The sequence below is a fragment of the Anolis sagrei genome, chromosome 3, assembly GCF_037176765.1.
Source record: "Anolis sagrei isolate rAnoSag1 chromosome 3, rAnoSag1.mat, whole genome shotgun sequence".
NCBI lineage: Eukaryota > Metazoa > Chordata > Lepidosauria > Squamata > Dactyloidae > Anolis > Anolis sagrei.
In genome coordinates this window covers 93,597,510-93,621,504 of record NC_090023.1, presented here as the reverse complement: position 1 = coordinate 93,621,504, position 23,995 = coordinate 93,597,510, and the positions used below count along the sequence as shown (strand labels likewise).

General features: G+C 38.8%; 1 protein-coding gene across 2 annotated transcripts in view; it reads left to right on the top strand.

Moving 5' to 3' along the window:
- Positions 1-23,995, top strand: part of SHROOM2 (shroom family member 2) — a 140,128-nt gene that overhangs the window by 55,561 nt on the left and 60,572 nt on the right. For both annotated transcript variants that reach the window (XM_060769933.2, XM_060769932.2), the window contains exon 2: positions 10,010-10,161. In XM_060769933.2, coding sequence (XP_060625916.2) covers positions 10,010-10,161 — 152 coding nt within the window. The remainder of the gene's footprint in view (positions 1-10,009; positions 10,162-23,995) is intronic.

Genomic DNA, 23,995 nt, shown 5'->3' with positions numbered 1-23,995 from the left:
AGTTGCTCCCAGAGTTTCAAAGTCATATATAATTCTGTTTGAGTATTTGTCTCTCTTTAGAATTGTGTAGTTCCAGATTGTACCATTTATTTAAGATAGATATTAAATGTTACTTAAAGAGATATTAAAGGAGACCAACTCCCCCATCTAGACAAAGCCTATGTAATAGCAGCAGTTCTCTGATTTTATCTTCCCCCCCCCCCCATTTTTTTTAAAGCCCAGCCAGATGTCCCAAGTCTATTTTAGGCTGGTGGGAGATTTTATTTTTTTGTGCGGTCATGGCCGATAACAAAGAACTGCTGATAACTGAAACTATTTTTTCCTGTGTTAGAAATTACTAAAAAGAAACAAAAAAGTAAAATCTCCAAGGACAATAACCCGATACAAAGTCATCATTCTACGTGAAACCAGATAGCCCGTGACCACGGTGTTTCCGCATCCAGCCTCGTGCTTGTTTATACAGGTGTCTAAAGAGGAATGTGGGCATTTTAGCTTAACCAATGAAAGCTGATAAGCTAATGGACCTTGCTAGGACTCTTGAGACTGGAGCATCTCTATCAGCCTTCATCTGTTCAAGGCTGCAGACATGATCCCCTTTCGCCTCGTACCTCGACTGCTGTGAGCACTAGAAAAAAGGTTTGTAGCGATTCCTGGAATGTCACCTCTGAATTAAACTGTTTACCCTTTCTAGGCAGAGCTGTTGTTTCTTTTTGCCACACACACGCCACTGTACAACCGACAGCTGTTTACAGAGTTTATCTCATGCTTATTATTCAAAGTAAGCTTCAGGCAAAGGTAGCATAGTATATTTAATAAACAATTGAAAGCTTTATGTCGTTGCAAGTCTTTCTAATACGGCAACTTTGTGTCTCTTCTAGTGACGACATTCTAGAGTGAATAGAGCACATGTTGGAAAACACCGCTCAAGACAAAGCCCTTTTTGAACTAAAGTCTGCCTAGAGATATGACCTGCTTAGCACTTGGAAGGGAGGCTATCAGGGGAGAGCCAGGTGCTTTTGGCTGTATTCTTAGAAAAGCAGTGGCAAACCTCCTCTGGATAAATCGTAGAGGAAAATCTTATGATAGAGTTGCCGTTAAAACAGAGCCTTGATTTAAAGACATCCGTGATTGGTGGAACCACACAGAAGCAGGTGCCAGGAAATATGCTTTGTTATTGTGTACCTTCTGACTTCTAAAAATCCTAAAGTAAACCTGTCATGGGGATTTCTTGGCAAGATTTGCTCGGGTAAGGTTTGCCATTGCCTTCCTCTGAGGTTGAGAGAATGTGACTTATCCAAGGTTAACCAGTGGGTTTCATGGTCAAGTGAGGATTTGAATTCTGGTCCTATTCAAACAACTACAACATCATGTTGGAGTGCTTAAATGTGCTTACCTAACCGGTTTAGTGTGAGTGCAGTGGTATAAATTTATCATAACTGCTCATTCGCTTAGCCAGTACGGCACGTTCTCTCAGCAAGTACTGCAGATTAACTTAATGGCTATCAGTAAAGTCCTGAATCAACAGGCATGTAAACCTGGCTCTCTGTTGTGCAAAAACATTCCCTTTCTCTCCATGACTGTTGCAATTTGTCAAGCAAAACAATTTTTGGAAACAAACCATGTTTGAGCATAAGCATTTCTTTTATTTGTTTGCTCACTCAGTGTGTGGCTATGTGGAAGCATTGTGAGTGTATTTATAATTTGTTTTATTTGTTTATTTAATAAATAAATCATTGTTGTCAATGTATCGGTTGCTTGTGTATTGGCAGGACGGATTATGACATTTCAGCTTGCTTTTCTTTCACCTGTGCATCTGAAGCAGCCTATGAAAAGTTAGTATTTACTTCCAGGGAAGTTTTTTTTTATAGTTAATGCTAGTAGAGAAATGATGTTTACATTTTGTTTTAAAACACATTGAGCAACTATGATAGGGACCATGTTTTTGACTGTAGGACCCTCTGAGACTGCACCCAAAATACCAAGGGGGAAAAACCAAACAGAAGTGTTCAGAAGACTATTTCCAGTTCCGAAAAACATGTTTAGGTTAAGTAACGCAGAGCCCTTGCAACTTATATTAGGAAGCAGCTGACTGGCATTCCCCCTTCCGTCATGCAAGCGATCTCCAGTGCAGGGAATATTGCAACAGGGATCCTGTTTCTTCCTTGTCTCAGTGGAGATCACTCATGGGAGGAGTGGGAGCATAAGTCAGTTGCTTCCCAAATGGGAGATACAAGTGTTGGTCACAGTGACTACTGCCCAGTAAGTGAGGATTGAAAGGGGTCAGGCCTTTAAATACTAAAGCATTTGTAACTGCTTTAGTGCAGTTTGGCCTCCAGTTTTTGAGTACAATAATGAAAGATAGGATTTGGGAGAGAGCTATGAAACATATAAACAGGTCCAGAAGACAATGATACACCACAGGCTTTAGGATATGAGATCATACAAGAAAAATAAGGGACATAAGTTACAGATATAGTATGTATGTGCCTTTAGGTCTCCTGGTTCATGGTGACCCCATGAATTTCATATGTATGAGCTCATAGAGTTTTATTAGGCAAAGAATATTCAGAAGTGGTGTTACCAGTTATTTTTTCTAAAACATAGCCTACAAAACTTGTAATCATTGATGATCTCCCATCCAAATGGTAAACAGGGACGACCCTGCTTAGTTTTCAAGATCAGGCAGGATCTGGTGCCTGTCTGTTATGTTAGCCAACAGGAACTAATTCTTAACTGGGGCCAGGAAGATGATGCTTTTTCTGTTGGCCTAAATTTACCTTTCTGTAATGTCTGCATGTGCACGCATGTGCATCATTATGTTAAGGAAATTAGTTTGTTAAACATTAGTAGGAATGGATCATCTGGAGCAGTTTGGCACAAAATAAATGTTATGTGGAACAGTTTGTAGGTGTGCAAGCAGATATTTAAGAAATTTCCTTAGTTGTGGTACAATGTATGAGACTCTGGGGCTTTATCCAGCCATCTAGTGTTCCCTATGTTAGCACCCATCAAGATTCCACCAAATTATCCCTGAAGGCCATCAAATGGACCATTAAATTATTAAATCATGGGTCCAATGTTTTTCTGTAGCAAACTTTGGGACATGCAAGAGGCTGTCATTTCATCCCTATTGATTCCTAGATATCAGTGAGTACGAAAGGGAGCTTTGATATTGCATCTTTATGAGACTGGGTGGAATGGGCATGTGCACATGCTCCTCAATCAAATTGGCCTGTTGAACTAAAAGATTTGTGAGGTTGTGCATGCCTTTTTGGGTATATGAACTTAAATCTGATTATTAGTTCCAACCAGTATAGACCCATTGAATAAAAGGGAACTTGGTAAGGCACACATATGTAATCCATTGATCCAGTTGCTCTAATGTAGTTAGACCTAACTATTGGACTTCAACCAAAGTATTTTGCTTTTGAATAACTATCTAGAATAATGCAGAAGTGGCAGACTCAGAATGGATGAGTAAAGTAGTTGTACTACTGCACAAATACTCAAAGACTACTCTGAATTATCACTTCCATTGTCATTTTTAAAAAAATAGACAATGTTTTGAAAAAATAGGAGTATTTCCCTAAAGTTGGAGGGGAAAATAAGAAAGTGACTGCCACAGTTAACAAAGAGTGGGTGATTGGATATATTCCCACTATTGAACTTTTAAATCCTGAAAGTCGTTTAGTAATGTATATAATGTACATTATAGATATTAGAGTACATGTGTCAAATGTAAGGCCTACTGGACAAATCCAGCCCAACAGGTCATTTTATACTTTAAGTGTCATGGCAACATAGTTAAATTTGTACAATTAGAAACAGCCCTTCGAAGGCAATCACAAGGGTCATGTGGCCCTTGGTGAAAATGAGTTTGACACCCTGTATTATATTGGACCCTGGAAGGTCTAGTCATTAGACTATATTTTTGTTGTTAATTTGTTACTATTGCTAAAAGAAAAGTCAAATTGTACATGTTTTAAAATTGCTAATAAAGTTAAGATGTATAACCTCAACCTATGGTCTTAAGACAGGCGAGGAAATTCTTGTTCAAATGTATTATAATATTTATATAGATAAAACAAACCTTTTGTGATCCATTTTTGTGTATTCAAAAATGATCTGCAAAATTGGTCACCTTCATAAACTATTAACTAAATTACACATTGGTTCTTGTGTCCTTGGATGAAAATCTGTACCAGATGGTGAAATGAAAAGTGGTGAAAGGTTTTGTTACAAATGTTTAAGAAATGGTTTATTTCCTTATATCCGCCGCCAGTTTATCCTTTATGAACTGTCCCTGCTTTGTATATTAAGATTGTAACAGGAGAAGTGAACTTTCTTCTTCCACTTACATAATCATCAGAAATGTGATAGCGGATATTTCATATTTCATCATAACCTTCTCTTGTAACTTTCCATTGGGTTTAATTTACATTATATTTCATTTATATTCCTGTGTAGTTATCTGGGAACGTTGGAGCAGCCCAGAATGGGCTCCATAGCAATCTTAACTGTATAATGACCAAAATACGATTGATGTAGCTTTATCAATGTGATTGTGAATCTTTGGTGATTTTCTTGTCTCCTGTGAACTCCTTCTGATGCTATATGCATGGACCAGCTGTGGGAATAGTGTTCTAATCAAGAGATTTGGAGCTTGTTTCATTAATCTGTCAGAAAATAAAGAAGAATTCTAGAAACACAGACAAATTAGATAAACAGGAACTTATTTACATATTAGCTTGGGCACCCAGTATTGCCCAGATTATTTGAAAAAGTCACAATTTTTATTTTACAAAATGCATAAGGTTGTGGGTGAACTACAACTCATATCATGCTGAGTTAACCCCATCAGGTGGTTAAAGTTTGTCATGTTGGGCAAATTTGCTCTAGATGCATCATTGTTGGGGGTTCCATGTGATCTCTGGCTGTAGAGTGAACTACAGCTCCCACTATGGTGTGTCAGTCCCCCTTAAATCATAGAATCATAGAATCAAAGAGTTGGAAGAGACCTCATGAGCCATCCAGTCCAACCCCCTGCCAAGAAGCAGGAATATTGCATTCAAATCACCCCTGACAAATGGCCATCCAGCCTCTGCTTAAAAGCTTCCAAAGAAGGAGCCTCCACCACACTCCGGGGCAGAGAGTTCCACTGCTGAACGGCTCTCACAGTCAGGAAGTTCTTCCTCATGTTCAGATGGAATCTCCTCTCTTGTAGTTTGAAGCCATTGTTCCGCGTCCTAGTCTCCAAGGAAGCAGAAAACAAGCTTGCTCCCTCCTCCCTGTGGCTTCCTCTCACATATTTATACATGGCTATCATATCTCCTCTCAGCCTTCTCTTCTTCAGGCTAAACATGCCCAGTTCCCTAAGCCGCTCCTCATAGGGCTTGTTCTCCAGACCCTTGATCATTTTAGTCGCCCTCCTCTGGACACATTCCAGCTTGTCAATATCTCTCTTGAATTGTGGTGCCCAGAATTGGACACAGTATTCCAGATGTGGTCTAACCAAAGCAGAATAGAGGGGTAGCATTACTTCCTTAGATCTAGACACTATGCTCCTATTGATGCAGGCCAAAATCCCATTGGCTTTTTTTGCTGCCACATCACATTGTTGGCTCATGTTTAACTTGTTGTCCACGAGGACTCCAAGATCTTTTTCACACGTACTGCTCTCGAGCCAGGCGTCACCCATTCTGTATCTTTGCATTTCATTTTTTCTGCCAAAGTGGAGTATCTTGCATTTGTCACTGTTGAACTTCATTTTGTTAGTTTTGGCCCATCTCTCTAATCTGTCAAGATCGTTTTGAATTCTGCTCCTGTCCTCTGGACTATTGGCTATCCCTCCCAATTTGGTGTCGTCTGCAAACTTGATGATCATGCCTTCTAGCCCTTCATCTAAGTCATTAATAAAGATGTTGAACAGGACCGGGCCCAGGACGGAACCCTGCGGCACTCCGCTCGTCACTTCTTTCCAAGATGAAGAGGAAGCATTAGTGAGCACTCTCTGTGTTCGTCCACTTAACCAATTACAGATCCACCTCACCCTCTAGTAATCAAACAAATCCCTCTAGTATGTTGAGTTGGTCATGGAGGTTCTGTGTGCCAAGTTTGGTCCTGGTCTATTGTCGATGGTGGTAACTGTGTCTCCGGATGTAGGTGAACTACAACTCCTAGAAATGAAGGTCAGTTCTCTTTGAACTCCTCCAGTATGCTCAGTTGATCATGGGGGTTCTGTGTGCTAAGTTTCATCCCACTCTGACTTGATTCAGGATGAACTACAACTTCCAGCATGTGAAGTAAATCCTCCAAACCCCTCCAGTATGTTTAGTTGCTGCTCAGTTTTGCTCTGTTTGTTATGCAGACAGAGTTGGAAAGAGTAGGAAAGGATTAAGGGAGAGGCAATTGGTGGGGTCATGCATATTTCACACCAATGGAGAGAGAAAGGAACACTGGGATGCCTGCTTATGGTGAAGAAAACACGAAAACTCTAGGATGAAATTGTCCCTGAATGAAAGTATTCTTTGCGTGGTGGGCTGCAGTATTTGGGGAGAACATTGGCAGGATTTGGGCTATATGTACATGGTGTTTGCTATAGCCTGCAGTGTCATTGGAGGGAGTGCTTTTGGTGGCTCCTCAGCATTGTGGATTATAGCTGTTTGTGGAGGCAGGAGGCTGTCTGTGTAAGTGGATGCCTCTGCCACATACGCACATACATTTTTTCACTTTTGTTACGTGTATAGATGTTGGTTTTGATTTGACCATGATCTAATTACAGTAGGCCCTTGGTATCTGCTGGGGTTTAGTTCTAAGAAGCCTTGTGAATACCGAAATCCATAGATGATCAAATCCCATGATATACAATGGCATCATAAAATGATGTCCCTTATTTATTTATTTTTTGAAAAGCGAAATCAAGGCTTGCTTTTTGGATTTTTTTAAAATAAAAAAACATTTTAAGGCATGGATGGTCAAATCAGTTGATACAGTATGTGTGGGCAGAGAGCGATGGCTACTTGAAATGCTGTGTTTTAAAGTTAATTGATTAGCACCCAGTGTTCTATTCTATGGAAATCTAAAGTCCTGTCCCCTTTGATTTTCTGTTTTGCCTTCAGATATTATCTCTGAATGTTTTGTAAACTTTAATATGGAGGAAAAAGTTTCCCTTCTTCTGCAATATTTGCATTTTCTGTTAAGCTCCTCCAAAACAACTAAACAACGTTTTTCTCCAAGTGCTTGGCAATATTAAGATGCCCCCTGCTCTTTTGAGGGCAAGATGTAAATTGTACACAAATATTTGAAATGGTAAGGGATGCATATGAATAGAACAGGAAATCATCAGAAACAGTGTAATGTTAGAATGAGAATGAGTAGGCAGCGGGTGAACTTAGAGTGTACTCCTCTCTAAAGACAACATTTCTCTAGATTAGAAACTACCAACCAAGTTAAAAGAAAGGCTTATCTCCTTCAGTGTTCACTTCCCTTTGTAATGAAAGGAGAGAGGGAGAAATGTGCATGGTTTCAACCCAAAATGTATTTGATTTCCAACCAGGCTCACTTGTGACCTCAAGTTGTGCTTAGTACTTCTTTAGATGGATGCCTTTGGGACACAGCATGTGGAATATGTCCGTGTTCCTATCCCCTGCTGAAAAATGATGCTTGGAGGGGGTAACAAAATGCTCTGAACTCAGTGTATTGCCAGCCTTAAAAAAATAAAACAAACAGCCTCCCAGGGAACAATGAACATTCCTTGCAGTCCTAGGCGATGGATTCTCTTTAAAACAGCATAGCACAAAGTCTCTAAGGGTTGATTCCTGACATAGCTGTGGCCCAGTATGGTGGGTAATTTTTTATTTTTTGAGTCCTGCGACTTATTTGTTTGTTAACTGTGTGTGTCCAATGTTGGGCTTTTGATCCTCATAAGACCTTGGAAGAAATAAGTTACATACTAGTAAAAAAATGTATGTTATCTCTCAATTTCTCCCATCACTGGAAAGTTTCCAATTTCTACTTTCTCAGTATCTCAAGGCACCTTCTTAATGTTGTTTGCATTTGATCCCTGACCATATCCTCTGTGCTTTAGAAACCAGCTCTATCATTAGGCAGCAGGAGGGTTGGGATATCATGAAAGAAGAACAGATTTCTTTATTTAGGGTAGTACTGTGGTAGGATTGTTCTTGTTTTTGCTGCGCGGAGGGGGGCTGCGGCTTGTAGGTTTTCCTGTCTCATCTGCCAAAATAACTTTGTTTTGGATAATATGGTTTCTGAGTTCAGCACTCACTCCCAACCATTCTTTATTGCTTGGCCTCAGGCAGTAATTGGTATATTTAGCCATGTCAGGACGTCTTTAGAGGTCATCCAGGAATGCATTCAATTGGAAAGAAAATGCAGCTTTTGGGAAAGTCAGGATCCCCTAGGCACATTTCCAACTTCAGATTAGGGGTCCCTCCAGACAGGCTTTATCCCAGGATCTGATCTGATCTGCCTTAAACTGGATTATAAAAGTCTGCGCTGCCAGATAATCTGGGATAAACAGAAAACCTGGGATCAGACCCTGGGATATAGAGTCTGTCTGGAAGGACCCTGTGATAGTTTTCATACATTTACTTAAGTATATTCATGGGGGAATTATAGAAAATTGTACCCCAATCTTGCATGCTTCAGAACTGAAATTACAGAGGGTTTTAAGAAGCAAGGGGGAATTAATCCAATTATCCCTTGTATCACATTGAAGGACTTGCTTTTGATATAACTTTAGGGGTATAATAATAGTAACAACAGCAGCAACAACAACAGCAACAATTTTTATTTGTACCCTGTCACCATCTCCCCAAAGGGACTCAGGGTGATTTGCAAGCACTCTGAAGTGCCGCACATGAAATTAATCATACATAGAGCTGAAAACAATAAGAACATGAAATTAGAATTGTCCACACAAATCGTATGTTGATTTCCAAGTCATTTCCAACTAAGGTGGACCTATGACAGGGTTTTCTTTTGAGGTTTTTTTTTTTTTCAAAGAAAGTTTTCCCTTGCCTTCCTCTGAGGCTGAGCAAATGTGACTTGACCAAGATTACCCAGTAGATTTCCATGGTCTCCCAAGAGTTCTAATCCGACAAGGCAAGGAATGCTCTGGCATGGTTTGCTAGTTCCTTCCTCTGAAACTTAGCCGACAGCATCTGGTATTCCTTGTTGGTTTCAAATTTAAATACTAACCAGGGCTGACTCTGTTGAGCTTCAAAGATCAGGTGGGATCTGGTACCTTTAGAGTATTTAGGTATTACTTTAATTTTGTACATTATGTAGGGGTAGATCCAATGTTATTGGGATCCCTCTGTATAGGAAACTGGAAAGGTATAACTTTTTTATTTTTACCTATGATTTTACTTATTATCAGTGCCACTGTGATTGAACCTCAGCATGCAGTATACTTTGACAAAACCCAGCAGTGATGTGTGAGATAAGTGTTGGGCTGAGTGTCAGTACAAACAGAAGTTTAATCCAGGCAAATTGATGATGTTGTTAGTTGAAGGACATAATTTGAGATTTGAATAAGACTATTTGGACTGCGTTGGTCAATGTAATGTTAGATATTAATTTAAAGAGATTTCTGCATCTGGTGCTGATAATAACCAGGAGTGCCTTTTTAAATTTTAGAGTGGTCTACTATCTGGTCCATTCCTTGGACAAGAAGAATCTAACCATAATCCCATGAGCCTTGGTCACTTCCAAGATAATTATAGACATGCAGACTTCGTTTTGGAATATACTTCCATGTTATCAACTTGATATATGTATAAATAATATAATTCTACCTGTACATGAATTTCACTGATTTGCATTGAGCAGATTCAGAAATGTTGAATTGATTATTAAAGCCTAAATGGTCTATGATCAGGATTTCCATGTCACATTGTCTTCTTACTCTCCCAATCACATGAACTTCAGCTCTGTTTACTGCTATCAACTAGATCTTTACGGTTTCATACTTATTTTTATTTTTCAGATTGAAGAAGGCAGTAAAGCTGCAGCCGTCGACAAGTTGCTAGCAGGAGACGAAATTGTCAGTATCAATGATGTAGGCCTCTCTGGGTTCCGGCAAGAAGCTATCTGCCTCGTGAAAGGCTCTCACAAGACACTAAAACTTGTCGTGAAAAGGTAAGAACCCAATCTATAATGGCAAGAACAAAGTTTTAGTATTGCATGAAGCAGTTGAACAGGCCACAATTCTTACTCTTTGCTTCCATGTATTTTTGACTGGACTTGAAACTGTCTAAAATCCAGACAGTCTCAGCTACGTTTGTTTTGATTTAGTATTTTTATGTATTTATGTTAAAAACTTTTTGAAAATAGCACCTGCATTCCTTTATGTTACCACATGGCTGATTCCCAGGGACAAAGAGCAATTTTTTTTTATAAAAGTAATTTTCCAGGAAGTTTCAAAAGCCAAATATTTTGCAGGCTTGTTCCATAGCATTTTTCAGTTCAGAAAACCTGTGGAATAAAAAGTTGGGGCTTACACATATTTCATTTCAAGAAAGCCTTGAGAACCCCTCTGGTTTAGGTATATTGTTCAACCTCACCCATTGTCCAATCATCCAAAAAGCTATAGTGGCTTAAGTGCTGTGTAGTCTTATTACAACTACCTTCACATAGACTACAGATGGGAAAATTTTGGCTCTCCAGATGTTCTTCAATTTGCAGCTGTGACAGACTTCGTCAACCATGCATGAAAAGCACAATCGAAGCACCACCAACAGATAGCAGTTAAGCTTCTGTTTAAAAACCTCTAAAGAAGGAACCTCCACCACACTCCGAGGCAGAGAGTTCCAGTATTGAATAGCAACTTCCTCCAGGCCAGGAAGTTCTTCCTAATGTTCAGGCGGAATCTCCTGTAATTTGAACCCATTGCTCCTAGTTTTGAGGGCAGCAGAAAACAAGCCTGCTAGAATAGGCTAGTCCAGAGGGATCTCAAGGCAGACAGGCAACTACCATCTCCTTTTTGGGCCATTTGGGGACTTGAGACAAAAGATAGTAAAAGCGAAACACTGAATATCCTAAAAAGTATTTGTAATTCTAAATCTTAAACAAACATTAAGTGCTGTGTAGATGTTTTTTGTTTGTTTCTTTGTTTTTTGTTTGGTTTTTTTATTACATAATCCCCCAACCAGTATTGGGAGGGGATTCTGGACGTTATAGTCCAAAAAGTTAATTTTCTGAGATATGGCATGAAAAGAGTTTGCATCGAATAGGGGAAAACACTTGCTAGTTTCTAAGAAAATGCAAAGAGCTCTATAGCATACACTCCAGCAATCTAAACCCAGTCTAGCTTGTATGCTTTGACTATATCCAGATGGGAAAATTTTGGCTTTCCATGCCGCTTTCCTTCGTAGTATAAGCTTTGGAGTCTGCCTTTGTGTGTGTGTGTGATTGAGAACTGTCCCTCAATATGTATTCTATAAATCTAAATTAAATGATGACACTAAAGTATTCATGATCTACATCTAAAACATGCCCTTAGACAAAAATGGAAATATATTGAGTTATTATGTGTATTTCTCCCCAAAATCTAGAACATACATTAAGCATCAAATTTTGTCAGCAATGTTGGATAGTAGAGGTTGAGAAAGGCTGGTGCAATTAAATAAAAATTACAAATTTTCCAGTGTCTACAGTTGTTTCTTATGAACAGCTGAGTAAAAAGGTGAGCATGACATGATGACAAGTGAAGTATGTTATTTTTGTACTACCTCCCATACCTGCAGCATTGTAGCAAATGTCAGCTGTTCAAGCATTAACAAGACTCATGACTTCATAATAGTTTCCAAGCACTGTTAGTTTCTTATTTAGTCAAATTGCATGTCACTAATGCAAGCTGGAGCCCTTTAATGATCAGTAATGTATTAATAAGTTTCATAATTTATAACAATAAAAGATAACAAGTAAAAAGTATAACTTAGAACAGGGCTTCTCAAACCTTTTCAGTCGCAGAGCCCTTTTTGAAGCAGAGGTTTCTCATGGAGTGCCAAGAAATATTTATATATCTATATAAATAAAAATGTAAATGTCCGTTTGTGAGTGACCTCATAACTACCAAAATACTTCACCGATTGCTTGAAATTTGAACGCAACGTAGCATTCGAACTGGCGAATGTTCTTATGTTATCAAAAAACATAAAAATGCAGTGGCACAGAAGAGATGACCCCAAAAAGAGCGGGACCACCTATCAGATGTTCTCACGCATGCGCAGGAAAGAGAAGTGGAAAACTTGAACTGGGACTGATAGATTATTCACACTTACTTTTTAGTAGACATTGGCTTACAGAATATGGCTACTGAATAGTCTTTTTTGTTCTCTTGTTTATATCAAGATAGTGTATTTATTTATTTAGAAGATTTTTGTATCATCTTCCTGAGATCATGAATAAATAAAAAACAATTTACAACCAAACAATGATTTAAAACATTTTAAAAACAGATTGAAATTCTCTAAATGCATCCTAAAAGCAATCTTATAATCCAGTTTTAAAACAGTTTAAAAGAGCAATTTTAGGTATTGAATGGTGTGTGGAACAGCACTGCTTTGTCTACTTAAAAGAGATGGGCCAGCCTAACTTCCTTGGCTAGGAAGTTTCATAGTTGAGACACTGAATCTGGGAAAGCCTTGTTATGTTTATCCACAAACCTAACTTCATAAGATGTTGGTTGTTTGCTAAAGTCATCATTGACTAGTGTTTGTTTGATGGGAGTGACAAGTGAAGAACAAAAATCATACAAATAGACAACATTTTAACATATAGTGTGAATAATTTCAGGGTGTTCATTTATATAGCCAGGAACTATTATAAAAAAATCCTGTCTGGACTGTATTATAATTCACATCTGTTTGGTTCTTTTCTGGCTTTTAGTTTGGGAAAACTTTTGTAATGCATCATCTACATTGTAAGCAATGGAGCAATCTTCATGATCTGTTTACTTGCTGCCCTTTAAATCTGCAGACATTCGACATCATAATTCATTGCTTTGTGACCTCAGCTTCCTTTTTAGGTATCCTGAAGATATGTACCATGAGCGTTCATCATCTTTTGTTATTTACATAAACCTCTATCTAGATACTGGTAGGAAAATATTACTGGTTTAATCTCCACAGAAAGCTTTTGCCATCAGCTGAGTTTGCGCAGAGAGTGAATGTTTTAGATTTTTTTTTTTGTCGTGTCAGGAGCTCAAGTCGCTTCTGTTGTGAGAGAATTGGCCGTCTGCAAGGACGTTGCCTAGGGGACGCCCGGATGATTTGATGTTTTATCATCCTTGTGGGAGGCTTCTCTCATGTCCCCGCATGAGGAGCTGGAGCAGATAGAGGGAGCTCATCCGCCTCTCCCCGGATTCGAACCTGCGACCTGTCGGTCTTCAGTCCTGCCAGTACAGGGGTTTAACCCACTGCACCACCGAGGGCTCCTAATGTTTTAGATGTTTTAGATGTCATGCAGGGATTGTTAGGAATGGGCCTGAAAAGAAAATTGATTGTAAATTGGCAGTCCTACATAAATAAATGGTGTACCTCTGCAATACTGGTTATCCCATAAACTGAAACATCATTGTTTGTGGGAAGGTTAAACTACTTGATCTTGATATAGTATTTAAAGGACTTGTTGTGGTCTATAAGGCATATCTTATACAGATTGTCTGGGCCACAAGATCCCGAAAAGGCAATTTCTTATCTCTACCACCTTCACAGGTGTAGCTACTATGGAGGCTAGTATTGTTTTTAATATTGTTGGTAGTCCTAGTTTGGGGTTAGTGCTTATGGTGATGGTTTGGCATGGCATGGGCTAGGAGGACCTTTGGATTTCCTGATTTTTGGACTACAGCTTCCATGATCCTTTGACCTTGGCCATGGTATATGGAGATGCTGGGAACTGAGATCCCCCCCCCCCTATATATAATAACTGTCCTTGGTACAGTGAGAATTAGAACAATAATAGCTTCCTCTCACCTTGTACACAAATGAGAGGGCACCCAGTGAAATTAATGGTGAACAGGTTCAGAATAAAGACCTTTTTTTTTACTTCTTCACACAATTCTGAGTTTGTATACATGTGTCTTCAGGTCACCTGTCAACTTATGGCAATACCATGGATTTCATAGAGTTTTATTAGGCAGCCAAGCAGTGGTGGCCAAGTTAAGTAAGAGGTTAAATGCATATGGTTCTCTGCAGAGAGACTGCAGTGGCCATTCTGAATTCAAAATGGTCCCCAAAATCTCTCTGCAGAAAACCGTATGCATTTAATCCCTATTTAAAATAACTCCTGCCACTTTGTCCTACCTCCAGTGCCCAAAAGGGATCCCCCACATTGCTGCTGAACTCTGTTCAGGCCAAAAAAGAGGAAGGAAGGGTTGGCTTTCTTTCTTTGGTTTGAGTGAAGGAGAGCTTTTGGGAGGGAATAACTTCTTGCCTCTGCTTTTGCTTTGAGTCCCTATTCCAGCATTGACTGTATATAAATTAATGTAGGTTTTTGGAGTCATATTTTGTCATCAACTTTCCACGTATATATAGTAGTTTGCCATTTACAGCTTGACTAATGAATAGAGAATGATGTTGCCTTATTTTCAGTATAATGCGTGAGACATTTAGAAATGATGAACCCTAGAATATGTTGTCTATTAACAGTAACAGAACACTATGTTTTTCTATGCAATGAAATATACTCATTAGCTGTCTTGAAATAATGTATTACATACATCTGCAAAACAGATTCCTGCCATCTTGCCTTGTTTTGTTTCTGGCAAATGCCAAGAATATATAAAAGCCGCAACTAGTCAGCTACAAATCAACTTGTAAGGGCCTTTATGGTCCCTTCTAAAATTGCCATATAACATACAGATTATCTGCTTTGTACTAGATGATATGGTAGTGTAGACTCAGATAATTCAATGCAAAGCAGGTAATGTGGGTTATCTGCTTTGATAATCTGGATTATATGGTAATGTAGGCGAGGCTTCAGCCTTTACTAAATGGAACTTTTACATATGAAATCTCCCTTCTGCCTGGAACTTATCCCCTTCTAATCTTTTCCATTTCATAGAATTGCAGAGGGGGAACTGTACATTGATCACATAACATTTCTTGCTGTGTGTGTACTTTCTACTCTGTCCTTTGTCTTCTCAAATTCTGAATATAAAGGATTTCAATTAATTTTACCACACTTAGTCCATACTCCAGAAAATAAAGTCCAACTGCTCACTGGAGGGCATAATATTAGAGGAAAAGATAAAGTACTTTGGCCATATAATGAGAAGACAGGAAAGCTTGGAGAAGATAATGATGCTGGGGTTGGGGGGGGGGGGGAGGAAGAGGAGCTGACCAAGAGCAAGATGGATGGATGGTAACCATGAAGTAACTGGCTTGACTTTGAAGGAACTGGGGGTGGCTACGACCAACAGGAAGATCTGGCGTGGCCTGGTCCATAAGGTCACAGAGAGCTGGAAGCGACTGAACAAATAAACAACAACAGCTCATAATACTGAAGCAAACCTTAGGGGAAAAAACAATCCTGGGATATGTTGTCGGTCTCTAAACCATTAAAATCATATATCAGAAATGCTGTGTCTACTAGACTTCAGCTTTAGCTAGGACTGTGGATTTAAAAGGGCTTTCAAGAGCCAATCTGATCAGAAGGTACAACACAGTCTATCTACCTTGTTGGACCTGTTTTTCTTCATGTTCCTGGTTGTGACATTGAAGCAGTACACCTGAGTGTTATGGTCTTTAATTTGTCATGTGTGCCCCCTGCTGTCAAGGTGCAGAATTTTGTGTGGATGTGCTGGCTTTTATCCAAAAATACAACTACTGAAGCGAACTTCCATTACCAAAGAAATATTAGTGTGTGCACTATATACGTAGTTTGGTTATGCAAAGAGAAGGCTTTTTATTTGACAGAAGTTTTTTTTTCTTTTGGGTCTCCTTCATGCTTTAGTAATATAAAATCTGTCCAGGAAGATTGAGAAGTTTTATAACACTAAAAAATCATAAATCGATATAAGGAGGTGACATTAAAAGAAACTTGAAGGATGCCATCCTGAATCCACTTATCTGGATGTAAGCTGCACTGAATTAAGTTGCAAACAGCTACCGTGTATTTTTTTTGATGTTAAAAGTATTGCATCCGAGAGGGACTTGTCACATAGTTGTGAAATGTTTGTGCTCTCAGGAGGGGAGGGGAGACATAGCTATGCCATCAGGCTCATTGTGTAAGCAAAGCCAACAGCGTGGCTATTGAACTGTGGGTCCCATTGTGGTACGGCTTATTGCACCACATGGCACCAGGCATCTTTCCCCTGTGAACATTGTCACAGTTTGCTAGAAGGCTTTTGTATTGTGTCAGAGATGGAGCTACACATTGACAAGTTATGCATCACAGCCACTGACGCACCAGGCTCAAATGCAGCCTATCAGCCAATATCTGCTGGTTTTTAAAGGATGGGGAAAAAAGATTATGTTTAGGGGAAGAGAGTGGATGGCTATGTGATAATTATTATCAACGTAGTGAATAATTTTAAATAATGTTATGAATAGCTCAAATTTGTACTCTAGACCCAAGACATTTGGCACAATGTCCTAATATGCATTAAGAGAAGTAGTCCGGTGCCTTTCCTGCAATTAGGTTTAGGAGACTGTCCTGTTTAAAGAAAGTGCCTGGAAGTTACCAAAAAAAGGAAGGAAGGTAGAAGAAAAAAAGACAAGAGAAGATCTTGTAGGAGTGTAGATCAATTGTTAATCATATTGTCTCATCTGTAAATGGATTCGCTTGTTGGTACAATCTTACTCTTTTCTGTTTGGAATCAGAAAGACTACCAACCCTATTTTTGGAGTCTCTTTTTACATCTGCACTGCCATTCCTTGGTTTTTCTGTTTGAAACCAGATAATGGAAAGCAGATCTGGAACTGTGTTAAATCATTTATTTCTATACAGAGCAGCCTAACACAACCCAGACTCCTATTGGATTGCAAATATAAAGGAAGAACTAAAAGTGCATGATTTAGACAAGGATATGGCAACTGAAGTGTTACATATACTACACAAACAGCATCTTCTTAAAGAAGTATTAGAATACGTTCTGTATGCCCTTTACCCATTTTACAGTTGGAAAGAGAGGCTGATAGTGTGTGTCCTTAAAATTTAAAACACCTGTAAAGTAGATAAACAAGCAAATCAAGCCCAATCCTATTTTGAAAAAGTTCATTGCAGGTAACTCCAAGAACTTGGATAAATTACTCACAAATTAAATCTTTTTTTTAATGTTCCAAGCTGCTGTTGAATATTTTAGTACACAAAGTATTTGCCATGCTACCATATGGACAAAGAATTGAGCATTTTGACAGTATTTACTGTTGCACAATCCCTATCTATCGTTTTCTTTCTCCCTCTTTTTAAAACTGAAAGATGCATATTTTCCCCTTTCGTCAGCAAATATAGCCAGTCTTCTTCACCCGAAATTACTTGTCTATCATATAGTACTCATCAGTGACACTAGTAAAGATAGACTGCAGGGCTCCTGCTGCTGTCACCATAATAACAAGCTACTGTATAGCTGGGTTACCTATCTTGAGGCTGCTACTCTCAGTGCATCACACTCCAAATCAGTGCAGTAGAGTCAAGAGTGAATGTACGTAACCAGTTAACGACATTAACCCAGCAGCCAGTTCAGTATTCTGCATTTTCATGACATTAAAATTGGTAGCCTGAGATATCTGCCTCACTCTAATTAATTGTAGAGCGAGTAATGGTCTGATTCAGTGCAAAATCGTTTCCTATATTACTGCTGCCAAGGCTCAGAACCAGTGTAAAAATCAGATGCAGGGTGAGGCAATTGTTTCTTTACACTGTGGTGGAAAATGTTCAAAGTTACCAACATCCAATTGACAAACAACTCATAGTTAAGAATGAGGCTGAGATAGCAGGAAGTGAGATAGATCTACCCCATTGGAAGGAAAATCCACATCTGGAAGGTGTCTTCACTGAAGCTTTAGTACCAATCCTTGTTTCCACAACAAGCCAACATTTTCAAAATCCAACTGTCACAGAGACAGAAAGTGAGGTGAAATCTTCTGAATAGGGACACAGACAGCAAAACAAACACCACAGGGTATTGACCTTCCCTATGCTATCCAAAGCTAGCTTATGACTTTCATACAAATTTAACTTAATAACAAACATACCAATCCTTTCTTTCTTGTAATTTGGGGACTGCTCGAGGTAAAACCTTTGATTTGATTATAAGATACAGTGCCCCCCCTCCCACCCCACTATCCTCTGGGGTTTAGACCCCATGATCCCTCGGGGGTATCAAAATTTATGGATCCTCAAATGAAGTACAATGGCAAAGTTAAATGGTGAACAACTAAACACATGCCCGGGGAGGAGGGGAGGTTTGAGGATATGTGGAATGACAGAAGACTACACTAACATATGCCTATAGATCAGCATAGTACTTGGTGTGTGGCAAATCAATATTTGCTTTTTGAATGATCTCCTGCCCACCTGGCCAAATATTTTTGAGCTGCGCTTGTTTGGATCTGCAAATGCAAAACTTATGATTACGGAAGGCCAACTGTACTTTATTAAACATATTTGTAAACACACACCCCCTTGTAAGCACATCTGGCAACGTTTTGATGAATATAAATACTCTAAATGAATTAAATATATTTGTTTATGGGAGAATTAAACTCTATAGGATTCTTCCTCTCCATAGTATGTATGCATAAGCAGTACACACATGTAGAAACTCACACAGTTTAATAACTCATTCAGTAAATGAAAGGAACCCTGAATGAATACAAAATAAAAATGAAGTTGGTTTTATACTTTAAAAACAAAAATCAAGATGTGAATTAAATAGAGAGGGTTTGGCATTTTGGTGGTAATAGCCCATGCTTGTATCTTTTTGCCATACATTATGACTAATGAATGTGGAAAACAATTTCATAAAAGTACTTCCAATGTGGATACACAGAGTTTGGTATCTTAAGGCCAGGAACTTAAAGTCTCCAGTTTACAGGGTGGAATTCCCAGATACTGTATCATTTAAATGCTTGCATTCAGGCACTTTGGGGAACATGTTGACAATAAGTTAAATATGTGCATACCTATCTTAAGGGAAAGGTTTATGCCGGGCCAAAATTCCTTTTCATTTGAATGCTGGTAGAATCACTGTGGATTAGATATTCTTTACAAATATGCATAGTAAAGAATGGCTTTCTGTCACCAGTACATTTCTGGTCTAAAATCAAGGTGTATGTAATGACCTTCAAAACCCTAATTGGTTTTGGATCTCAGTATTTGAAGGAGTGTCTCTCTCTGTATAGTCTGTCCCTATATCAGGAGAAAGGCAGGATAAAAATAAAGTACATTAAAAATAATACCAAGTCTTTTGGAGGGGGCCTACTCTGTTTCCCACCAGTGGAAATAGTACATTATGAGAAAGGACATACTTGTACTGTGGCTGTTTGGTTGTGAAAATACCTTACCCTTGACTTCATCCTGGCACCAAAAACTCTTTCATATGGTCTCTAGGGCCAAAATGTACATGAAGTTAAATTGTTTAAACCTTTTAATCTGTTTTTACTTCAACTCCTTTTATCTTAAATTGTCTAGGACGTTTTAACTCTGTTTAAATTATTTAAATTGTTTTAAATGTAAAACTGTTCTTGGCTGCACCAATTGATTTGACTTGTATGCTTCCCTGAGGCCCCGTGATACATTATAAATATTGTAATACGGAGGGATATAAATATGTGATTGTCTGTCCCCTATGAAGACAATGGTATTGAGTTTGTTGCTTTGATACATGCTGGAAGATGTATGTGTGTATGTGTGTGTATAAGAGCCCCTGGTGGCGCAGTGAGTTAAAGTACTGAGCTGCTGAGCTTGTTGACCAAAAGATCGCAGGTTCGAATCTGGGGAGTGGTGTGAGTTTCCACTGTCAGCCCCAGCTTCTGCCAACCTAGCAGTTTGAAAACATGCAAATGTGAGTAGATCAATAGGTACCGCTCTGGCGGGAAGTTTATGGTTCTCCATGCAGTCATGCCAGCCACATGACCTTGGAAGTTTCTATGGACAACGCCGGCTCTTTGGCTTAGAAATGGAGATGACCACCACACCCCAGACTCCAACACTACTGGACTAGCATGTCAGGGGAAAACCTTTACCTTTTATATACCCCATCTTTTCCTAAGCAGAAATATCCCTCCTTGATCTTCTCTGAGAAGGAGTGAAGTATAAATGCAATAAATTAAATACAGTACAATTGCTCTTTGAAATTGATTCACATGGTTTCATTTATCCATGGTTTTACTTATTTACTTGGGGCCTCCTGTGCAAGCTACATCCACTTCTCGCTATTTCTGTCATTTGTTCCATTGAAAATAATAGGCTTCACTATTATCCACACTTTCATGTAGCCACAAAAAGTCCAGGGTTGTATTGTATATAACAGGCATGGGCAAACTTTGGCCCTTCAGGTGTTTTGGACTTCAACTCCTGCAATTCCTAACCACCTACCAGCTGTTAGGAATTGTGGGATTTGGAAGTCCAAAACACCTGGAGGGCCAAAGTTTGCCCATGCCTGGTACAGAACAATTCTCAGTCTGCCAGTGGAAACTTTGTTCCCCAGTAAGGGGACATTGAGAATTGACAGGATTTTTTATTTTGTCATTTTTTTTTCTTTTTCGGTCTTTATTACCAATTCCTGTTTAATGAGAAAATAATGTTATTAGGTGGTAAAATCCACAAGGAGGCCATCACTATGTTAGTGTCATTTAGCTCTTTGCCTCTCATGTCTGTTTCGCATAAACCCCATGATCATACTTTTGTGTTGAATAATGGTAGACTTAAGGATGTCAAAATAAATAGGAAGAGTGCTGCTACTTATGTTGTTTTGTTTCCCTGGTATAGAAGTGGGAACAATTTTAAAATGGCATTTCACTAGACTTTCTCTCCCCCACCCCCACCCCTTTAAAATATTTGAAGCCAAAAGCCGCAAGCATAAAATGATTTGTTTAGAGACCTGTTGTACTCAGGGTGGGTACACTGATTTCCAAATTCTGGAACAGATGATTGGAGAATCTCAGCCAATTCCTTTTAAGTAGCTTTTTTCCTGGAAAATCACAGCACCACTACTTTTATGTGTTTGAAAGAAGGCATGGCAGCTGCAGAAATAGATAACAGCTGTGTGCTAATAAATTTCTGGACTTCTCTCTGTCTTTTCCCTTGCCCATAATTCATAGTAAGGAATTATTTGGAAGGAACATCCTTTAAAAACATTTTCCTCTTTTCAGGTATTATAAAAACATTCCACTATTTTCAAAAAGAAAATGTTTTATGTTGTGTAACCAGAAGTGGAATGCTCACGAATCACTAAACCTGGATTGGATCTTCTATTCCCTGCCAGGCATTGTTGGACTAGCATTCTTCTCATCCTTTCCGTGATGACTGGAATTTGTAGGAGTTAAGGGTGTGGAACCATCTGGAATACTATAGGTTTTCCTTAGAGTGTGTTATTGCAGTTTAATTGTGCTTTAATGGTCATGGCTATATCCTGTAGCATCCTCTAAAACAGTGGTTCCCAACCTGTGATCCGTAGACCATCAGTGGTCTGCAAGAACTAAAATATGGTCTGCAGACTCAATGTTACTAGACAGTTGCAACAAGAGTGACTGATCTCGCAAAACCCTCTTATAGTGCCAAGGTTTATTAAATACAGTTTTCTGTGGGCAAGCAGATAACGACTACTGGATGGCATATGTTCTGTATCAGAAACTAGAGCTGATGAGGTCTATCCAATGCAGTTTTCTGAATCAGCAACCCAAACAGCCTAACCAAATCTAAAGTTGACCAAAAACTGATTTGTAACCCTTTTGGTACTAATGTTGGAGAATGGTCCCTGGTCAAAAAAAGGTTGGGAACCACTGCTCTAAAGTAAACATTTAAATACCCAACCTAATGTAAAAGGTGGAATGATGCAATTGTTTGAGCGTTGGACTACCATTATGGAGACCAGGGTTCAATTATCCACTCAGAAGTAGGTTATCTTGGACAGGTTACTTTCTCTGAGTGTCAGAGGAAGGCCAAAGCAAACACCCTCTGAAGAAATCTTAACGAGAAAACCCAATGATAAATTCACCTTAAGATTGTCAGAGGTCAGGAACAACTTGATGGCACACAGAATCAATGAGATCTGTACTTTGTTTTATCAATACATGGGTATGTTAAAACCTTAGAGATGGAATACTTTCCTTTTTCTTTCTTTTGGGAAAGGTGTGTTTCTATGTGAAGCATTAAAATGTTTTACCCCTCATTTGTATTTCATATTGCCAACTGCCAAAATAATATATTGCAGGTTTAGAATAGAATATATTCTTCAGTTAGTCCCGTACTAAACTGCCTTTTAGTTGTGATATTGCAAACCCTCTGTAGTCCTTTGCTAGAGGTGCCCTCTGGTGGTTTTTATTTTCTTTGACTCAAAGATTTCAGTTCTGCAGACGTAATGAATTGTGTGTTGTCCTAGATAAGAGAATAAAACTAGGTCCAACCCATGTGTACACTGTTGCCTACCTGCAGCCGTGTAGATAACAAATATATTTCATTGCTCTTGTCCTTGCACAGAATAGAGAAAGACTAAAGAACAGGAGGAATATCTGAATGTGTTTATTGTTCTTTTGTAATATAACATGTAATATAACACGAGCTTTTGTAACATAAACCCATTTCTTTGGTTGCAGCATCAAGTGGTACATCGTTGTGCATCTATTATCTGAAATGCTTAGGACCATAAGTATTTTGGATTTCAGATATTTGTTTTTATTTTGGAACACTTGTATTTGGGTATACATACATTACATAATTATATATCTTGGAGATAGGATCTAAGTCTATAAACACAACATTCATTTCCTAGAACCTTTATAAACATAATTAGAAGGGAATTTTATACTATATGTTTAATAATTTTATGCATGAAACAAAATGTGCATACATTAAATCATCAGAAAGCAAAGGCATAATTATCTCAGACACCCATGTGGACCATTTTGGATTTGGAGTATTTTGGATTTCAGAATTCTAGATAATGAATACTCAGCCTGTTTTAAGGCTTTAGGTATAAAACATATTTATACTATTGTGGTATCGGAACAGAATGGGATTTTTCTACCTCAGAAAGAAAAAGGAAAATTCATGAACTCATTTGGGATAGCAGAACGGAAGAGATATTTTCATGTTGGTTTTTCAGCTTATTTCTGGCAAAGTTTGTGTGAAGTTGCCGTTATTTCTTGTCTTTTATGGCTTCAGACAGGGAATAAGTTCTCATTAGAACAGTTAATTTCTATGTACCAAAGTGGTCCTGAACTTAAGACAGCTGAAAAGGTGATAGTATGTTATTCACATGACAGATCGTTGAACAGTTAGAACACTCTTACGTTTCCCTTTAGAAAGGGCACAGCCAGATGCCCTGGCCTTCAATATATCCATATCAAATCCCTGGCTAGTTTCCCCAAGTAGTCCTTTTCAGCATATGAATTATGAATTATCAATGGAGGATGAAATGTGTGGGAAAAGGTGTGAAAAGGCAGGAAGTCAGTTATGGCATTGGTGCAGCATTCAGAAATACTCAACTGACAGAGCAATAGTATATTTTGCTTCTTGGATCTTTTTTACTGCTGTGCTAAACACAGCTTCAGGGATAAAATGCACTGAAGCCCCGAGGGAAGGCAATGTCCTTTTCTCTGTGCACCAGTGCGTGGCACATGGCATTTCTATGTGGGTCATAATTTGTGTGAACTACGGCATGGGGAATAGGGGTGCAATGGACGCTTTATCACTATACAAAAAGGTATGTTGGACTTGGCATCCCCCATGGCACAGCGGGTTAAACTGCTGAACTGCCAAACTTGCTGACTGAAAGGTTAGCGGTTCGAATCCAGGAAGCAGGCTG